Source organism: Stegostoma tigrinum, chromosome 2, assembly GCF_030684315.1.
Source record: "Stegostoma tigrinum isolate sSteTig4 chromosome 2, sSteTig4.hap1, whole genome shotgun sequence".
In the NCBI taxonomy this organism is placed as follows: Eukaryota; Metazoa; Chordata; class Chondrichthyes; order Orectolobiformes; family Stegostomatidae; genus Stegostoma; species Stegostoma tigrinum.
Window position 1 is genome coordinate 57,631,723 of NC_081355.1, and position 17,144 is coordinate 57,648,866.

Below are 17,144 nucleotides of genomic sequence, written 5' to 3' on the forward strand. Positions count from 1 at the left end.
TCGTAGACTGTCTGCTACGGGGCAAATAATCACAGAATTGTTAGCGTGAAGAAGACCATTCGGCCCTTCATGTTTACACTGGCTGTCTGAACAAAATCGTTACAGCAAAACAGATCAAACCCATCACATGTTCAGTGTTGAAGGTTAAGACTGAATTCTCTCTGCGGTTCTTTCTGAAAACCAACTCAGTCAGTTTAAAATATTTGAAAGCGTATTAAAGTCTGCAATTCCTTTGCATTGCATGTGGTTAAAGTCAGCTCCTGATTACTGGGCTCCTTTAAGCTTCCGCGGTGGGTGTATTTTTTCTGTAAAATGTGCAAACGATCATTTGTGAATGTATTGCCTTGGTATTTCAATTTGATATACATTGACTGATGATTATAAAAAAACGATTAAAAAGTACTAAAGAAAAACAAGACTTGTTTCTTGTTACCGTGAACTGGTACCGAATGTCTATAATAGAGAAGTGAAATGTGCAATATGAGAAGACAAGTGGATTCCACGCGATCGGATTTTACGTCTAATCGCGAGCAACAGATGGCACTACCGCTTGCGTAAAAACGGAGAACCTGAAATTTTGGTGTATCTACCCCAAAAGGCTTTGTAACAGTTCGGAGACACTAACAATTAAAATTAACTTTGAGAAGTATATAAGATCCAAAATGTTCCACTTAGAATCTCAGAATCAGGCTACTAAAGATTGACTTCATTTCTTACTCTATGTCAGCGGCTTCTCCAGAAATACTTCATTGGTTATGATAAACCACGGGATTATTTTATCGCTTTAAAATGCGCTACATTAATGCGAGTCTTTTTCTACCTATTGTCTGAAACTGTTTTAACTCTCGCCTTCTCGAGGTATTCTTAATGTACAATTGAATGAATTGATAGCAAACTAAATATCCACTCCAATAGTTATAACAAATCGGAGGGATATTGTTTAATTCTTGACAAATTTTGATTTTGTTCAATCTGTTTCCTTTAGTAAACGGAAAGTGATGCTGGAACCGCTGAGTAGCACGTAAGACAAAAAGTTGGAGGTTTCTTTGAAGCTCTTTTGCGTCGAATGTAATCTTCCAGGGGAAGACAACTCTACAGCAGACATCACCCTTGATATGGCCGACATGCCCTACAACACCATCGACTTTTGCTTATTGACACCAAACTGCATCTAATCATGTTTCTCAAGCAAATGCTAGCGACATTCTAGTCACGCGGCTTCAGCAATCTGTTCAATCAAAACAACTCGAGAATAGTTTAATTTGGAACCTTGCGTCGATAAACTTGTGTTTTCCATTTCTTATACTTCGTTTGCTAGAGTGTGACTGTGAATGCGGTGAATTCTTTGTTGCATTTTGAAGCAAGTCAAGTTGATGACAACCACTGTCATTGGAGAATGGCCTGTTTACATATATGTAAATAAGCCATTCAAGGTGAAAAGGTCAGTGTTTAGATGCACTCTAAGAAGCTTTTAACATTGCAAAAGCCACTTTAAAGACCCGCAGGTATTTCCTGTGAATAAAATAACTTGTCCTATTTGACTTCATGAACTGTTACCTATCAATAACCGAAATTAAATAAAACGCCAATTAATAAATGAAATAACTAAACGTGATGTTTAGCAGTGTCCGGGATCTGAAGGACGATTTTGAACATTGTTGATGGGGGTGCAAGTTCATGCCGAGGGTCAAGAAACTGTAACATGCTTAAGATAACTTAAATGCAACTGTAACATGATAGAGAAACGCAGCATTTTAATATAATTTATTATTTGGACCCGTAAATTCTGTCCTGGATTTCAGTCACAGAAAATCTCAGAACTGATTCAAATCACGTGCTGATTGTATAATACATCTAGTCACACAGAAGAACTGATAAAACTCAGTGATGGGTTAAGCACACACTGACAGCGTTGTATCATGCAAAATTCCGTACACAAATCACAAGGAAAACAATCATTTGGCCGTAACTTACATTGACAGGTAGCTTACGAAATTAAGTCCAACAAATATCGGAGTAAACATGATCATTTTGAGGTATTTTAACAAGGTGCTACTGCTGGTCTTCAGACAGCCCATGTACTTTGGGAGGGGAACACATTTAACATTGCTCAAATTTTACACAGCCCAGTGCAATGGTAATTTCTGTACATAAAGTCGTCCACAGTTTAAGGAGAGGTCCCCTATCTACTCAGCTCTGCTTTCTGCAAATACAAGAAACATTTCACGTATATTTGATTCGTTGATAACATTTTGCTTATAAAAACTCTACAGCTATGTCGCATAAGACACTGGCTTTCTTTTTTTTAGAAAATACTTGTAAAAAGATAAAACTCTTGACAAAATATATACAACCAGCGCAGCTTACAATATATATGCAACACATTAAATTAAAATAGGACAATTATACTATACAGTAGTTGGTTCTCAGTGTAAACACTTCTATAATAGTGCATCTCTGGTGCATTTAGAGATTGGCTGATTATTTTCCCCAAAGAAAATAAGTTGATTTGGGGTTGTTTCCCAGACATTTATGTCTCATTACATATTTCCCTCCTAACTTGAAACAACTATCAAATGAAAAGGTTTCCAGTTGTGGGGGCTGCTATGGAATCTTTCAGCCTGAAGTATGAATCGTTTCTGAGGTAGATGATGATGGGGAGGGTGTCGACGAGGTAGAGATCGATTTGTCTGAGGTGTCTTCTGTGTTTGCTTCACTCCCTGGAGTGGCCGGAGAAGCTGAGGCGAAGCCCTCCTTCTCCCGCTTTTTCTGCTTCATCCGCCGATTCTGGAACCAGATTTTTACCTGGGTTTCGTTGAGATGAAGGGCAGCCGCAATTTCCACACGTCTGGCCCGGGTCAAGTACTTGTTGAAATGAAACTCTTTCTCCAGCTCGGTTAGTTGCTTAGTGCTGAAATTAGTTCTCACTGTGTTGGGCTGACCAGCAAAACCATACTCCCCAGCCTTCCCTAAATCAGTGAATAGAAAGGAGCACATAACAGGTGAGTCAGGCAAGGAATCGTACAGGTAGGCTGTGACAATTGCTTGGGACAGCTAGATTCGGCTGACTGCATAGATAATCAATCATTCCCTTTTCAGTAGTTTGGGAATGTCTTGTCATGAAAAGCCGAAAAGCATTACACTACAACTGTTGCATGTCATCAGCTAGGTGGTGTTGAAAATATGCCTCACACAATGCTGATAAGACTGGAAAGGAAAGAATAGATGGGGGAAAAAAAGACAATGTAGACGAAAGATGCAGCCATTCGATCATCTTAAACAACATGCAACAGATCAAGATTTCTTTCAACTCGAGTCTGACACGCTTTCCCCCCCACCGCATCTGCTAGTATCGGCTTTCACCTGACAATGATTTACCTGTGGAAAGATATTGCACCTCGAAAATAGAATTTACCTGTTTTCGGAGGGTTCCTCTTCACCTTCATCCAGTCAAAGGTTTGTGCTGGGGGAGGGGTCTCAGCTGACGGGGAGCAGCAAGGTTCTTGATGGCTGCCGTGGGCGGGGGACGACGGGTGACAGCCTGTAGCTAGGGCTAAACTCGGCTGCTGCTGCTGCTCTTGCCCGTAAGGGTGATGGCAATATTGACTTGGCCCCACCATCCCACCATAGCCGTGCTGATGAGGGCTGATGGCCGAGCCAATGTTCCCAGGGTAGACAGCAGGAGCACACTGAGAGTACCCTCCGTTACCATCCGCCTCTTCATTCAATGAGTAGTGATGATGACTGTAGCCTGTGCTAAAGCTCTGGGCTGGGTATCCTGCCCCACAGTTGGGATGGGCACTGTAAGAGATACCCAGGTTGTTGTGATGTGTATAGCTAGGCTGGTGATGGTGACGAGGAGGAGGTGGAGCACCTATTTGGACACTTCTGGCCACGATGTAGCGTTCATCAGCGGTGCAGTTATTATTACTAACGGCACAGGACTGGTAAGTTGCAATTCCTGGATCTGCATGGTAACTTCTGGAAGAGCAGGCCCCAGTGTCTCCGTTAATGATGGAATAGTCTAGGAAGGTGTTCATCCTTGCATTGTCCATCTGTCACTGGGGTATAACCAGCATATAAAGTCCACCAGCCTGGATGGACGGTGCCAACTTGCCCACTTCCTCAATGGGGCTGAAAGAAACTGATATCAATATACAGGCAAGTGTCGCCACGTGACCAAACCCGCCCAATCGCCGGGCTGCCTGAGAAGTTTGCATGCTCTTGCTGCTGATCGATCACCGTTTTACTGGCATTGAAATTCCAAACGCTCTCCCATCAAGGTTACGCGCATTATTAGCCCGCGAATGCATTATACTTCAAAGCATGCCCAGCAGAATGCAGCAGGAATTTGTTCAAGATGCACGTACTGTTCCTTTCCGGACCTGCAGCGCCATTTAAGAGTTACCGCGAGTCTACCATGGGGAGTAATAGCGCGTTCCGCTCAGCGCAGCAGCTTCTGTCTCAGGTAGGTCGCTGGATAAATACCTAACAGCCAGACCCTGTAAGGGTAAGGGGAATGGCATCAGAGTGTTCCACTGTAAGGATGAAATCCGTGTCCCTCTGTGGTGTCTCAACTGCAGCATTGTGTGTCTGCGAGAGCGGTGATTTGTTTTTCATGCTGAGATAGGTTATACGTAGGTCGGGGGGAAGCTATGCAAAGCAGATCTGTTGGGTGTCAGATCATTTCGCGCACTTTAATGAAAGAAAATCCAGGTAGTTGCTGCAGAGCTGTGTTTCGTTCAGGCCTGCGCATATTGTGAACTGATTATACCCCAATCACTGCAGCGCAACTGTGAAGATTACCCTGAAAATAAAAGGATAAGATGATTGATTGGACGACGAGCTTTATGGCCCAGAGATTTGTATTTAAGCTATATGTGATCTGGTGCGCTGTTGTAAAAGGAGGCGCCTTGCCTTTACTGTGCATTAATGTCACAAGGAAACATGCAACAGCCTATCAAGGCCTGGCCTTTGCCAGTCCTCAAGTTTCTCGCTATTGGCATGGAAATGAGCAGGCTCTTCAATCGAACACAGGCTGGCGGGAGCATCCCCTCACTATAGGGTTACGGGCAGCCAAAGTGTCTTCGAGATCATATTGGCTCCCTGCCTATTTATTCTGGTTGAAGCGGGAATCAGACGGGTTGCTTTCCACACCGATATGAATAATAACAATCCCTGGCTGAGGCATAATGTAACCAAACGTGGTCGCTTGCAAGGCGCTGCCACCCATCTGTCAGCTTCCTGTAGAGACCTATCCGAGCAGTCAGGGCCGGTGGTGATTTCAGATCAATCTAATGCACATTACAGAGTGACGTTGGTCAGGGTTAGATACAGTAATTTACTCGGATTATTTAGTTACGACAAATGGTGGTTCCTAACCCTGCTGTAAAACTGTAAACCAGCACTGGGGAATGGCGATCACACGAGGAACAGGGAGATTATTTAGGCTTTTGGAAAGTTGACGCGTAATTAATTAATGTAAATGCCTCAAAAAAAGGGGGATTTATTTTAAGTATTGATCCACGTGCACTGGAAAAGGAGCTGAAAATTGCGATGTGTGGTCTGAATGTAAATTCTTTACTATATTGACTTCATGAAATTAGCAAAAAATAAATTACCTAAAAGTAAGTCTCAAGAAATGTATTTGTAAAAAAAATACTTCTGGCCAATGGCAATTCTATCAGCTGTATAAAATATTGCTCCCTGATCTATTGAATAATGCTCTGAAAAATTTCAGTTTTCAATCCCAAAGCAAAACAAAAAGAATTACACAGAACTGACTTGCAGCCCTCGAAGAGAAAGAAACCTTTGTTGTTGAGTGCGATAAAACGTCTCTTGTTTGTGTTCACAACGGTAATTTTACCGAAATATATCCGGACTTGATTTTTGGCCATACACGAAACTCAACAATAAATCAGCACATTCCTCCCACTGTCCGTATGTTCTCTAAGTTAAAACAAATGAACAAATTTACATTCAGCTCCGCCATCTTTACTTACTAGGTCTGAACACTCACTGTAGCGGAAAGTGCCAGCTCAAAAAAAAATCTGGATTGAATCGATTTCAACAACAACAAAAATTGCCTTTTCTGTTTTTCAGTTTTCTACAATAAAAAAAACGCCCTTCCGCCTCACCACCATCATCCCCTTCTCTTCTCAGTAGAAGGTTTCTATTGAGGGAGCTTTTCTAATTCTTCCCTGAGATGTCCGCCCCATCCCCCCGCACCCCGGTAAAACCAAGGCCTGGCTTGGAGCATTTTCGGGTAATCGCCGTCACCATGCGCCGTCCAGCGTGCCTGAAAGCCCTTGGTACTGAGGGACCGGGCGCGTCTCTTCCATTGTGCTTTCGGTTTAAGGACACGTCTCTTGTAGCAAATTGCCCATTATGTCGTGTGAGGACTTGTTTTAATCGCGACAAGTTATCGACAATGTGTCACTATTTGCCCGAGCGGTTTGTTTTTAATAAGGAAGTGTCGCCTTCCCTTTTCACAAGATTACAGCAGCCCGATAATTATATATATATATATAAAAACCTGGGCACAAAGCCAGTAAATTCAGTATGAAATTTAGAAAAGAATCTTTCCTATTATTTCTCTGTTTAATGATTAAACAATTAGAACTTCAGTCTATCGTTATAAATTCTCACGCAGGGAGACTAAATTCGAAGGAAGTATCAATAACAGCAGTGGAAAACGCCGTGCTCCTTATATAAAACAGTGAAAATGAATCACGACTCAACGCCTACAAGTTAGAAACTGACAGGGGTTCCCTGGTCCAGGCAAATACGTAAGATGTTTTTTTTGTATGTACTGCTGCGATTGATCCATTTGATGACATTCTCATTCATAAAAGAGCTTTGATTTATGAGTTTGGGAAGAATTACCTCCAGAGCTGTTCCTGTCACTGCTTACGCAAAAGCCCAACGTGCTTTTACAAATGGCAACACGAACACATTGTCCACCGCCACTAATAGTGAAAGTTCCTGATCAGTTGGAAGAAGCTTGCAACGCGTTCCTCGGCAGAGGGGGTGTAGGAGGAGTAGGATGATAGAAGAGGCATAAAAGCAAAAAACAACTGCCGCCTAAAAAGCCTAGCGCACAATGCGAATGCATTCCTACAGCTGTTATTTCATTTACACAATACAGCTGCAATAAGGAAGCACAAAATGCTTTATGTTTTTAAAAGATATGGTCCCAAGATTTACGATTTTGTCTTCTGGAGACTTTTATTTTAGGACGGAGGACTGTGACCGATTAGGCATTTGGGCTGAAATAGATGTTTTTTTAAAGCGCCTCACCGGCTTCCTCTCAGACCTCAGTAGCTTCTCCGTTTTTTGGAAAACAGGGTTGACTTGTATAAACCGGGTTTCGTTATTAAACGCTTCATTTCTGAAATAGTAAACTACTTAGTAAGGCTGGCGATCTTTAGGATCAGTTTATTTTGTACGTGGACGAGTTTTAATCTGACTTGCTGCAGTAAAACATGTGGAATTCTCTGTTGTTGATACTGACTGGCAGTAAGACAGATAAGGAATTGAGGAATCAGCAATAAAGATTAGATTCTGACATCAATAAACAGAGGTTTCTTTAATAGCAAGCACACGTGAAAATGAACACTCCTAAACTTTTCCCCTTCTTTCCTAGATTTTCTGAGTGCTGACAGATGTATCCATGGGGTGTGAACTTAAGAAGATTTTTCTTCGAAATGTGATTAATTCCTTTTTGCCTTTGTTTCGTTTATTCTGTTGAAGTGTTAATATTAAAATCCGGCGCCACATTTTTTGTATAACTTAATAAAGGCAATATTAATTGACTTTTCTTGAGCCTTGGTCTATACCACGGGCAATGTTAGTGGAAGTTTTAAAACACAACTTTCTTGTTGTTTTTGTGGAGTCATAAAATAAAGATCCTGGATTTTTTTATTTTTCTTCATCTTCTTCTTCAATAAATACTGTTATGAAAACGTAAATAACGACACTGACCAGACTGCTCAATTTTATTAATGCATTTATGTGAAAAAATGAAAGTTATTTATTAAGTGAAAATAGTCCTGAGAAAGAAAATGCTTCAGGATGGCTACCTGTAGCGTGTAAATGATATGCTCTATCAAATTATTTATGACAATGTACCTTCAAATAATACAAAAGGAAAAGAGGGTAAAGTAGATATCGGTAGATTTCTATGCGATAATTTTCGTCAGAGACGGATGTAGTGCTGATGACGGGTTATAAAACACGGGACATTAGTCCAAAGACAGTATCTAAATTTTGCAGTTATAGATGGTTTCGAACACATTCAAGTTGATTAAAAGGGAAAAGAAATACTGACCATTTGAAAGCAACTGAAGGAAAGGAAACGAATTTAAAAGAAGGCATATTCTGCTCACACCGACTTTTCAGTTAGTAGTTCAAATGCTGCAAATCGATTGTGGTTAAAGTATCCGTAAAAAAGTCAAAACTGTCAGCAGAAAGATCCACAGGGCTGTCGAGGGAGCCTGGCAAACTGGGCGATACTCCATCTGAAAGCTGTAAGCAGGATTCTGTGGAAAATACGTTAAAATCCTGTAAAGAAGGGACATCAAGGGCCTCTGGACTGTTATTGTTCAAGCCAGCTGCACAGTTCTGGGCCATTGTTGACAGGCAGTTTTGAACAGTGGGTGACTGCTGATGAAAATGTTTCAGATTTTTCTCATTGCTGGGTAAAGGCGAAACTGGGAAACTTTGGGATTCTCCATTGTGTAAATTATGCGCCTGCTGTTGAGTCAGTGCATTGGTTTGAAAACCATAGCCTTCCCTGTCCAAGAGAGCGCCTGTAACATTGTTGTTGCCTTGCTCAAAGAGTGACTTCTCTTCGTCATCTTCAGTCTGCCCACTGTCCTCCAAGTTCTTAAATTTGCCATCGCCGCTTTGGTTTTCTTTGCACTGGGTCTGTCTTTTGTGTTTCATTCGTCTGTTTTGAAACCACACTTTCACTTGCCTTTCAGTCAAATCAAGCAAAGCAGCAATCTCCACCCGCCTGGGTCGACACAGATACTTGTTGAAGTGAAATTCTTTTTCCAGCTCCAAAAGCTGTGTGTTTGTATAAGCTGTCCTTAATCTCCGCGATCCCCCACCAGTATTATCCGGAATTTCATGAGTTTCTACGAACAAAAGTAAAGTGGAAAACAGTATTTAAAGGAGTTTGCAGTCACTTAACCCAAAATTAGATAAAATTATACACCATTCACTGCAACAAAATGGCCGCCTGAATGCAGTAAACCCCATTGTTTCAATGACTACGCCTGTGGCGTCTGTCTCTTGCTAAAATATTAAATATATTAGAAGATACACGTGCACTAAAGCCCAATCTTACAGTAAAGTTTACTGCAGCCATTCCACATTTGGTGATCTCTGCATCAGCTGCTTTACCACGAAAGTGCGCTCATCTATCACTCTTCATTACTGTCAAATATCAAAACTCTAGGATGGGGAGAGCACAGAAGGTCATTTTCTGACTAGCTTGGCAAATAAATCATACTGCATTAAACAAGTTGGCAAAAGTGCTTCGATCTTTTCATCATTAACTAGCAACAACAACAAAAACTGGTTCAACAATCATGCAAATAAGCAAGATTAAGTTAAGGCAATAATTAGAAATGAAACGTCTTTGAGCTGACCTCTCTGGGAAAGGCAGGATGCTGCGGGTCCCGAAGAAGCAGGCAGGTGATTCTTCTTGGAGTTTTTTTTCTCTTTCATCCAGGGGTATTCCGGAGGTAGAGTCGCGGCTGGTAAAGGGCTTGTGCCATTTGGGCTCTGTTTTGGCCGGTTTTGGCGAGGGTGACTGCTGGGATTCAGGCTGGGGATGGTTTGCTCAAAAGGAGGAGGAATCACTGTCGAGTGTGAAAGCGTCGAGTTCTTGATTGATGAACTTTGAAATGTATCACCGACAGGGGGAAAAGATGTCAGGCACTCAGCAAGCGACGGCTGACTATTGATAAAACCAATTTCTCGTTCAAATTCGTAATTCATTGCCGTCTCCACAGAACGTAGGGGGAGAAAGTTAGGTGTTAGTTATTTTTTGGATCGTTAAAAAAAAATAAATATCGCTGCTAGGTTTTTTTTCTAATTCACTGATTACAGCCGTATGGGGACCGTGCTACTATTAAACTATTGAATTCATGGAGACAAGGTTGAAATTGGACCGAATTCGCTGTCACATGATTGCGTCTGCCCAATGACAATTTGGGGTTTAATCAAAAGAAGGCACTGTCTATGTGATTGATCCAAAAAGTCGGAGAGAAACGCCTCATTCAAGGCCAGCAGTGTTTTGATTTCCACTTTTTTGATCCATCTTCCCATAATAAATGTGAAAAAAAGATTTTTTTTATTTTAAAGCAAGTGAAAATCAGTTCATTCAGCCTTGCCTCTTCCTTTCTCTCTTCCTCTCTTGTCTCCTCCACACTTGCTGGCTCCTCTTTCTCTCTGTGTTATCGACTGTCATGAAGACGACTAGCACCTCACAAATCATCTTGCACCTAAATCTGACGCCTAGAGTCATTAACAAAGTAATCCATTCATCTTCAAAGTTTTGACATTGGACCCCAGAACCCAGCCACATAAGAAGTTACACAGACGAAGCTACAGCCATTTGCTTCATGTTTTCGTTGGGAGTTTCGTCCCCCCTATTATCATATTTGTACAGTACCGGACTTTCTTTGATTATTGTGCTGTACGAAGGCAATAATTCATGCAGGAGTTCGAATATGGCGGTGATTCTGGATGCTACATTATATTATTTTTATTGTCGTTTGTTTATGACCAACGAAAAACGCAAAAGGCGTATGTCTGAAGGTATTGTATTCTCTTGTGTTTTGTGAAATTTGCAAAGTCTAACATTAACTGCGGGTGGTAATAGACAGCTATGTTTAAATGATATGCGCAAGCACATGAATAAATGCACAAACATGTATACATTATGTATAAACATAGCATAAAACGAAAGAGTTTGAATATAACGAGTATTTGCGTGGAATGGACGAAAAATTAAAGCGTGCGGTTGTTTTCCCAAACTTAAAATTCAAATTCCTTTTAAAAACAATCACACTTCTGTCTAAATTGTGAAATAGTGGGGGGAGGGCTCCCTTAAACAAACTTACCGTGCACTTATTTTCGTTATGGCCTTGCAGTATTTGCCAAATATATTCGCACTTAAAAAATCCTCAACATCAAGGGATTTTATTGAACTGGGTAAAATGAAAGTAGCAGTGGTTTTCTGGGCCTCCCTTTTACTTATACCGCAAACAAAGCTGTAAGGAAGTATGTGTCCTATCAATCTTGCTCGGCAAAAGGTCTGACAGCTTCTAGCCCCCAAGAACACATTTAAAGCTTCTCTATGCAATGTCGAATACCGTCAGCTAGAGACTGAGAACACTGCTTACTCTTCTGAATAGTTACAAAAAAATTGTTGCTTATCATCATAACATGACTTACGGTACTGAGCTAATAACGCAGGAGTAGGGTGAGTTCATAGGAAATATTAAATAATCTTTGAATCATTTTGACCATCTTTCCCTGTTTAAGTTTGAACTGTAGGTTTTGATGCTAAGCATCAAATAGAGGGGCTTTTAGCAATTAAATGGCGCTTTTGTATGTGAAACATGTGTAGGTGTTTGCCTTCTGCAGATTTTCACAGCTTTTCTGTTGCAGAGGGCATGTGGGCGAAAGCAAAGCGCGTTTTATTCGGTTTGCTAGCAACACAAAACGGAATGAAAGAGAAAATGATATATTTTAAGATGCAAAAACGTCGTTGTTATTAATACTTTTGCTGCTTGGAATATTTAGGAAAGATACACGCATCCGGCTGAGAATTCTTCAGTTCTGCAATCTATACGGCTTGAAGAAAACGTATACCATATTCTGGGTTGTTTACATACATAGGAAATTTTGGTTAGATTGTCACTGTTTTGTGAGTAAATTCCTGGATTCTGAGAGCAATTATGTACCTTTATGTTGTTTAATGAGGGCAAACATTTAAACTGATTCGAAATTGAAAACCTTACTCCGAAACAACAGCTAAGGAAATGAATAAATACTGAGTAAATATGTCAGTTGTAAGGGATGTTTCGTTACAAGTCAATCTTTGGGAACACGGTAAGCTTATCAAATAACTTCTTAATATTTCATTCTGCATTCTCTCGGAGAACGTCTCAGTCAGACTTTTTAAAGCCGCTTACTGAAGGAAATTTGTTTTGCCGATACTGCAGGGAAATAAACGTGACTGGTACAAGCTCACTAAATAACTTCGTTCAATCTGCATGTGTAAAACCAGAGCTTAATGATAGTTTACTCATGAATTGTAATCCATGTTATACTTAGGTGGCATTATTCAGTTTGTCAATATGCATTTTTATTGTGTCACTTTCATAACTGCTAGTTGAGTAGAGAAAGTCTCCCATGTATTTTGGATAGAAAGATAAATTAGACAGCATCTCCTTAGGGAAGTGTTGACGGGGAATATGCCGACAACATGGCGTCTCTTTGCTCGGCACTCAGGTTCTGCCACATGGAATTTTTTTTTATAAAACTCGAGAGCTAATGGTAAGCTTTCCCCTTCCGATTGTCTCACCATTTAGCAAGCCTGTAGATACCGTTTCCAATGATTCAGTGAGGTATCTAAAACTATCCACAGACATTTGATTTTTACTCGATGCTTTAATTTTCGCCAATGCTATCTAAGTCTCAAAATATTGTTTTTTAAATCAATAATCTGGACAAGGGAAAATTCTTAAGTAACGATGCTGTCATTGCAATGGGAAACCATCACTGCATGTTCACTTTGAGCTTTATTCGTTGGCCCGGGAAATGCGGGCTCGGAGTTCATGTTGAAAAAGGATTTGACCGTTGGAGTTATGCGAAATATGTATCAATGTTGAGTTACTTAATATTTTATAAATTGAATTTAATACTTTCAACAAAGCTGTTAATTAGAGAAAGCAAACGTGAAGTTGTTCACTTTATCTGAAATTACTGGGACATTTTGCAATATCTAAGGGATATAGTGGCAACATTGTTATGTACAAGCAAAGATTTTTTTCGTACTTTATTTGAAATAGTTAAAAATTAAACGATAGCTTTGATTTTAAAAGCAGTGATTTAAACAAGCGTTTCCAGCGCCTGGTATTTTATATAGAAAATTCAGCTGAAATTGCCTTTTTTTTGCTTAGAATCGAGGTATAAATGGAATCTGTCGGAATTTTAAAACTATTTTCCAATGGTATCGCTTAATCAGAAATCAACTTAAAACTAATAATCCGAAGTCCTTCTGAATCTTGACGTTTTCTCCTCTTCTTTCTCTTTCTCTGCATGTTCAGGATTCTTTGGAAAACGGACCGAGAAACGGCGGCAGTAGTAATATTTTCGGTTGGCAAAGTATTGTCTATCCAATGTAATATGTGTATCTTTTGTATGTACTATATATGCATCGTGATAAACAAATCATTATTAATAATTAAAACATGACGTTAGGAATGCCTTCTTGTAAATCTTTTCATTTTTTCCGGGTTTTTTTGGAAAGGGTGGCAGAATGCGGTGGTGGGGCATAGGGGGTTGGGGAGAGGGGATCTGAGTCCTTTTCTTTCTTGGCCTCAATAAATGCAGCATTGGAGACAGATGCAAGCCACATGATAATGGATGATGTTACAGTGTGGGGGTTGAAGCACTTGGTTATAGCCGCACAACACAAAGGGAACCTGCCTTCTCAGCTGAGTGCTATGCTGTGTATTACTGATTTTTTTGTAAATATTATAGAAGCAAAATGTAATACGCAATTCATTGAAATTAACACTACAAATACCACAGTATTGCTGACAAAAAAATTTATTCGTCAGAACTAGCTGTTCAACGGATATCTCATTTGCAGCATGGAATGCATACCTAAAACAAAATTGCAGCAATTTTGTGTTCCATTTTAAGAATACTACAGTTACAGACTAAGTCCCTTTTTCTTGGCGTTATTCCCACAATTGACCAAATTGCGTTTTTTCAAGAATACATTACTAACAGAAAACTACTTTTCTGTGTATCTTACATGAATTAAAAAAAACATATATTTACCATGACTTAAAACACAAGGCTGAACAGAACAAAGTAAATAGTCAATGTACAGTTCTATTTATAAATATGCGTCAATGGGGATAAATAATATTTTAAACACTTAGAATATTCTCCTTTGCAAGAGCAAATAAATAAATTTGAATGTTCACCAGCATACACACATACTGAAAGATGGACAAGAACTCTTATTTGCCCAGGGAGACCCTGTACAAGCGCTTTGATCTTGTTTAACCATTCAATGTAAAGAAGTGCAATATAAACCATTTTACCGTTCCTCGCAAGGAAAAATAAAGCACGAACAAATTCACGTTTAAGTATTTTTTTTAGAAAATTTGTTCATATACCCTGTTCCATAAAGTAGAAGATTATATATGCAAAGTTCTGTAAGCCTTAGTACTTCACTTCTACTACTGAATGTTAAGGCTGGAGTCCATGAAAAGAACAACCACTAACCAGAGACAGAGTAACGCAAGCAAAGATTGGTTGTCATTAGGTACATTACTTGTAAACTATAAGAGTTGGTACTGAAGCAAAAAGGAAAGGGTGGAAGAGGGATGTAATCATAGATAATATGATATAAAACCATGAGAAAGTTGATAGTCCACCAGGAGCTAACTGGTCCACTACAGATGGGTCAGCTTGGGTGCTTCCTGAATTCTTCCCTGAGACGGATGGTGTGAAGAAAGGTCTGTGTACGTGGGATGTGGGTCGCAAGGTCCATGGTGATGGTTGCTTGTCATTGGCCCTGCACTGTTATAGTCCATATTTCCAGAGGGAGGATGACCGAGGTGAGTTAGGCTGAAAAGGGAAGGCCCAGAGCTTGGCATGGATTCCACAAAATTTCCTCCAACATAGACTGGGCTACCCTGTAAATGAGGAGTTCCATAGCCAGAATTACCTTGAAGAGGATGCGTATCGTACTCAGGTGTCACAGTGGCTGTCCCAGCATACCTCTTCTGTGGAGGTGGGCAATTGTTGAGGGGCCCTGGATAAGACGTAGGAATAGCATAGGTGTTTTGATGAGGTTTATTGAAGGATGTAGGCGAGTGGGGATCATATGGAGCACTGGTTGTCAAGGAATGCATCGAGTTTACATATCCTCCGGCAGCAGATGGGGGAATGGGGCTTCTGCAGGGTGACTGTCCACCTGAAGAAGTTAGCATGCCTTTCGCTTTCTGATCCTTTTTGTACTTCATTCTCCGATTTTGGAACCAGATTTTAATCTGTCTTTCAGTGAGGTTTAAGAGGTTGGCCATTTCAACCCTCCTTGGCCTACAAAGGTAGCGGTTAAAGTGAAACTCCTTCTCCAGTTCAACCAGTTGGGCACTGGTGTATGCTGTGCGTGCCCTCTTGGAGGCTGGACCTGGAGGACTCTTTTCACCAGCTGAACTTTCAACTGGAGGCAAAGTAAATAAAGATTGCATCAGTCATTGGGAATTCTAAACGTTTCAAATATGTCATTTAATGTATATTATAAAACTCTTGTGATATTGTCTAAATTATTGGCAATAACATACACTAACATACCATTCCAAAATCTTAACCATGCATTCTCCACCTGCAAAAATGTATGTAATCTTTACTCATTTCCTAAACTATTACACTTAGTAGTAAAGATATAATCATGCATAAACATTAGCAATCCCAACCAGAATGTTATGATTTGAATCACTTATGACAAAATAACACACCAATTTGACTCATGTTACAATGACTAGAACAGTTTTTTTTTAAAAGCAGCAATACGTGCCAAGAGCATTGAATTGACATCTTGTATAGACAACTATTTACTACTTGGGGGCATTCACTCAAACCTAAACCTGACTTCTTTGTTATCTGAACTAACTTACATGCCAATATAAACCAACAACTATAACTCCCTCCTCCATTCCGTAAGAATTCATTTGCTTATGCCACAATTGTGTCAAACATGATAAGAAACATTATCTTAAAGACAGTTAAGCAACATTTGGCTACCAATATTTGATTATCTGTTAACTACAAGTAACGGTGAATCAAATCCACTCATCATAATTGCTAATGTTGAAAACACCCAGCAAGCATTTCTGTAGACAAATACAGAACTAAGATATCAGATCAACATCTTTTCACTAAAACTGGAAAAACATTAGTGATGTGATTTTTTTAAAATAAGTGTAAGGGGAAATGTTCGGGAAAGAATTAGCTTAATAACTACTCATCTCCAACTTATCCTAGTACTGATGAGACATTACCAATCTGAAATGTTAACACTGATTCTCTTTGCCTCCTGTTTTCCTCAGCATTTTCTGTCTCGTGTCATATTTTCAATATCTGAATATGTCATGTTTTGAGTCATGTTACTCCTTCTACTTGCAGTCCACAGAATTATTTAAATTCAAATAAAATTGATGGAAACTTGTTTTGTGCAACTGACTTAATATAAGTATTTCTGCGTATTTTAATTTGAATCCCACAGATGCACATCTGGTATTTAACCCTGCAAAACCATTTTGATTAATACAAGAAGTTCATTTGTCTACAAATCACTTATTTTATCAATTGGAATCGTCTGCATGCATATATTTCTATATGTGTAGATAAGCAATAGGCATTATAACTTCGACACTACATGTATCCTATTAAAACTAAGAATTCAATAAAAAAAATTCAGTCCAAAACCTTGGTCTTTTATGTTTAACTGTCAATGAGTAAAATGTAAGCAGATTACTTGATATTTAATCGTTTATGTTCTATATGTTTGTCACATCTCCTCAGATCTGTATCATTATATACATATACAAAACACCTATGATCCTCTAGGACTCTGGTGAATTTACCTTTTTAAATTAAAACATCATTGTTATATAACTGGAAAATTCAGGATTAATGTGGATTTCTTTTATTTGCCATGCGATGTGGGCACCACAGGCAAAGCCATCATTTGTCATTTATCAAGAGTAATCTATTTTGCTTTTTAGGGGATACCAGGTAAGGATAGCTGATTTCCTTTTTGTAAAGGACATAAGTGAACCAGATGGGTGTTTACAACAATCAATGGTCATTGTTCGGGG

The 17,144-nt window shown here is 39.6% G+C and overlaps 3 protein-coding genes and 1 long non-coding RNA gene across 16 annotated transcripts in view; 1 reads left to right on the forward strand and 3 right to left on the reverse strand.

The window, feature by feature from the left end:
* Nucleotides 1–1,747: 1,747 nt before the first annotated feature.
* Nucleotides 1,748–4,107, reverse strand: hoxa1a (homeobox A1a). The gene is made up of 2 exons (XM_048523133.1): nucleotides 3,416–4,107; nucleotides 1,748–2,969 (listed from the first exon to the last, which is right to left on the reverse strand). Exons 1-2 carry the CDS (start codon nucleotides 4,053–4,055, stop codon nucleotides 2,617–2,619), a joined length of 993 nt encoding a protein of 330 aa, XP_048379090.1. The 5' UTR covers nucleotides 4,056–4,107; the 3' UTR covers nucleotides 1,748–2,616.
* A 79-nt stretch (nucleotides 4,108–4,186) lies between these two features.
* Nucleotides 4,187–7,973, forward strand: LOC125448137 (uncharacterized). Its single transcript, XR_007246647.2, has 3 exons — nucleotides 4,187–4,468; nucleotides 6,653–6,788; nucleotides 7,646–7,973. It is a non-coding gene; the product is annotated as an uncharacterized LOC125448137 (long non-coding RNA).
* Nucleotides 7,974–7,991: 18 nt separating this feature from the next.
* Nucleotides 7,992–10,269, reverse strand: hoxa2b (homeobox A2b). Its single transcript, XM_048523120.1, has 2 exons — nucleotides 9,657–10,269; nucleotides 7,992–9,140 (listed from the first exon to the last, which is right to left on the reverse strand). Exons 1-2 carry the CDS (start codon nucleotides 10,006–10,008, stop codon nucleotides 8,401–8,403), a joined length of 1,092 nt encoding a protein of 363 aa, XP_048379077.1. The 5' UTR covers nucleotides 10,009–10,269; the 3' UTR covers nucleotides 7,992–8,400.
* Nucleotides 10,270–13,838: 3,569 nt separating this feature from the next.
* The window catches only part of LOC125448037 (homeobox protein Hox-A3), a 43,961-nt gene continuing 40,655 nt past the window's right edge, over nucleotides 13,839–17,144 (reverse strand). For all 13 annotated transcript variants that reach the window (XM_059654150.1, XM_048523077.2, XM_059654122.1 and 10 more), the window contains one exon: nucleotides 13,839–15,487. In XM_059654150.1, coding sequence (XP_059510133.1) covers nucleotides 14,715–15,487 — 773 coding nt within the window. In that variant the 3' untranslated portion in view covers nucleotides 13,839–14,714. The remainder of the gene's footprint in view (nucleotides 15,488–17,144) is intronic.

Bases quoted from the DNA above. Each gene is read 5' to 3' on its own strand.
- hoxa1a (XM_048523133.1), bottom strand. From the start codon at position 4,055: ATGGACAATGCAAGGATGAACACCTTCCTAGACTATTCCATCATTAAC. The intron at 2,970-3,415 runs GTAAATTCTATT...TCACTGATTTAG, and splicing joins GAGGAACCCTCCGAAAACAG to GGAAGGCTGGGGAGTATGGT.
- hoxa2b (XM_048523120.1), bottom strand. From the start codon at position 10,008: ATGAATTACGAATTTGAACGAGAAATTGGTTTTATCAATAGTCAGCCG. The intron at 9,141-9,656 runs GTCAGCTCAAAG...TTTTGTTCGTAG, and splicing joins ATCCTGCCTTTCCCAGAGAG to AAACTCATGAAATTCCGGAT.